This window comes from Condylostylus longicornis, unplaced genomic scaffold (assembly GCF_029603195.1).
Source record: "Condylostylus longicornis isolate FDR11 unplaced genomic scaffold, ASM2960319v2 ptg000038l, whole genome shotgun sequence".
Taxonomy (NCBI): domain Eukaryota; kingdom Metazoa; phylum Arthropoda; class Insecta; order Diptera; family Dolichopodidae; genus Condylostylus; species Condylostylus longicornis.
Window position 1 is genome coordinate 11,168,222 of NW_026578007.1, and position 3,212 is coordinate 11,171,433.

Consider the following 3,212-nt stretch of genomic DNA (forward strand, 5'->3'; position numbering starts at 1 on the left):
TTCATCTTATTTTTGTATAATAATTTTTAATATAAATTTTCCTCTTTTAATTTTTAAATGTTTTCTCTGAAATTTTTTATATTAATTTTTTTTTTATATTTTCTTTCTCTTATTTAATTAATTATTATTATTACGTTTTCATTGTTGTGTTTTGAACTTTAATGTAATTTAATTTAAGATTTTTTTTTTTTTGAATTTTTCTTTTATTTTTGTTTAATTGTAATATTTTAACTCTGAGTTTTTTTTAAAAAAAATTGAGCTAGTATTTTATATTATTATATAATATTGATTTTTTTTTTCCCTAAACTAAAAATAATAATAATTGAAAAAATTAAATTAAATTTTTAAATAATAGAAATATATTTAGTTGTATTTTGTTTTTGTTTTTTTTTTTTTAAAATTAAATATTATTTTAAATATAAAGATATTTAATTCTATATATATAAATATAAATATAAATAATTTAATAAAAAATATTTACCATTTTATATTTTTTGAATAAATTTTTTTTTGTTTTTTTTTTTGTTCTTTTCATTGTGTATTTTATAATAGTAGCAACAATCCATCATTTTATGTTATTAACAATCTTTGTTACCCGCAAAATGATGCTGATATTTGTATTGTATTACGTGGTATTGCAACACCTTGTAAGGCACTAGCTGCTGTTAATATTTTACCGCTAGTAACATTTGTTATTAAAAGACCACTTGGTGTTGGTGTTAAAGGTTGTTGTTGTTGTTGATGTTGTTGTTGTGCTGCTGTTGTTGTTGTTATTATTGAAATTGGTTTAATGTCACTATTATTATTATTAGTAATCATTATACTATTATTATTATTATTGTTATTATTATTAACACTATTACCACTATTACTATTATTACTACCGGGACTATTAATAAAACATATATTTGGTGATGGTGTTGTCATTGAACGATCATCTAATAAATGTTGATTAAATGTTGAATTTTGTTGTATTGTTGTTGGTGATATTGATGTTTCTTCTTTAAAACATGCTGATTCTAAATGTTTATTTAAATAACTTTTTAATGCAAATGTTTTATGACAACGTTTACATTCAAAATTTTTATCAGCTGAATGTGTTTGCATATGAGCACGTAAATTAGAACGATCAGCGAATGCTTTACCACAATGTGCACAACCATATGGTTTTTCACCGGTATGTGAACGTAAATGACCTTGTAATAACCATGGACGTGAAAATAATTTACCACAAACACCACAGCTATGCGATAATTTATGTGTTAATACATGCATTGCTAATGCTGGCATTGATACATATGCTTTACCGCATGTATGACATTTTTTTGCTGATTGTGAATCTAAACTTCTATGGGTTTGTTTATGTCGAGATAAATTACTTGATGTTGCATATTGTTTACCACATTCTGTACACGTATATTTTGCTTTATTTTGTTCAATTACTGCTGCTTGTACTGGATCAGTAACAGTTTTACGTTTTGATCTACCATCGCTAACAAAAAACGCTTCATATGTATATGCAACTGTTTTTGTTGTTGGCAATTTTGTTGATAAATGTGATTCTTGATTACTATTATTTGTGTTACATATTGTATTTGTTGTATTACTATTTTCATTTTGTACAGAACTATGGTGATCCGATGAGTTACTAATTGGTGACAATTGTGGTTGTATTACAATTGAATTATGATGTTGATGATGCTGTTGAATTTGTTGCAAATGCATTTTTTTATCCTCATCGTCAGGTACTATAATTGTAGTAATTGAATGTTTTGTTTCATTATGTTGTTGATGATTGCTTAAAGGAGAATTAATTCTAACTGAATGATGTTGCGATATTGAACTTAATTCTGTTTGTTGTTGTGATTGATGTTGAGTGTGTGGTTGCGCTAATATTGTTTGATGCTGATGTATATGGGGATGTTGTAAATTAGCCGTATGATGAATATGCTGATGTTGTGGCTGTTGTTGTTGTTGCGGTTGCTGCTGTTGTGCATGTTGTTGTTGTGCTGCTTGGTGTTGTGCTATTTGATGTGGTTGGGGTGGTGGTAAAAATGCTGTTGATGCACTTAAATCTAGTATCGCATGTGCTGCATGTAAATCTTCTTCAGCTGGTATTCTCATATCATAGGTACGCTGTATTGTTGGTCTATCATCTAATGAATACGGTCTATAAATATCTTTTTTCTTTGGCGGTAATGATAGTGCAGCACCAGTACTTGTAAAACACATTGCTAAAGATTTTCTATTTCCATTTGTTGTATTAGAATTAGAATTATTATTGATACCATTATTTAAGCTATTACTACTATTACTGTTATTACTATTCGTTGAAGATGAAGATGAACTTCTTACTGGTGACATTTCATTTTCACTCGTATGATGTTGTTGTTGTTGATTTTGATGGTGTTGCTGTTGCTGTTGTTGATGCAAATGATTATTATGATGATCAATCATTTCAGTTTTTATATGTACAATTGGTGGACTAAATCGATCATCAGAATTTATTGATGAATTACAACCATTACTTGTATTTCTTAGATCACTATTATTACTATTGCTATTACTACAGACACTATTACCACCATTACTAATATTAACACTTAAGACAGATGTTGGTGATCCACTTATTGATGGTGTACACCTAGGAGATGGTGTACGTGAAGATGCTGAAGATAAATTTGATTTCATAGTATTTGGTGTTGATGCTGCTGTTCCTGCTACAATTGACTGGTATGAATATGGACTATTATTTGATGAACCATTATTTATTATATTTGTTCCATTATTTGATGATGAAGAAGCAGCTGATGCTGCTGCTGCTGCAGCTGCAGCAACTGCAGCTGAATGTGATGTTATTACTGTCACTTCATTTTCAATTCTTGGTAAATATGCTGTAAAATGCATTGGTGAAATATCGTGACCGTATCCTATAAATTACAACAGAAAAAGTTAATGAATTAAATTTTATTTTATGTGTAGAAATTTTTGATATGGTATTAATATTAATTTTAAAAATAAATAACAAGGATTCAAAGTAAAATAATTTATTTTTTAAAGATTATAGGAGCCTTTTACTTATTTAAAGCCTCAATTTTTTTTATGAAATTTAATAATGCAAATTTTTTGTACAAAAACATTTTTTTTTTATCTTCGTACAAAAAGGATATAGATTAAGAACTGAATTTCTTTTCCTAAAAATATGCATTTTG

General features: G+C 27.1%; 1 protein-coding gene across 1 annotated transcript; it reads right to left on the minus strand.

Annotated features, from left to right (window-relative positions):
* Positions 1-442: 442 nt before the first annotated feature.
* On the minus strand, positions 443-2,932 carry LOC129609080 (homeobox protein 5-like). Its single transcript, XM_055520943.1, has one exon. The coding sequence runs from the start codon at positions 2,905-2,907 to the stop codon at positions 592-594; it is 2,316 nt and encodes a 771-aa protein (XP_055376918.1). The 5' UTR covers positions 2,908-2,932; the 3' UTR covers positions 443-591.
* Positions 2,933-3,212: the final 280 nt, after the last annotated feature.

Coding starts and splice junctions, on each gene's coding strand:
- LOC129609080 (XM_055520943.1), bottom strand. CDS start 2,907: ATGCATTTTACAGCATATTTACCAAGAATTGAAAATGAAGTGACAGTA.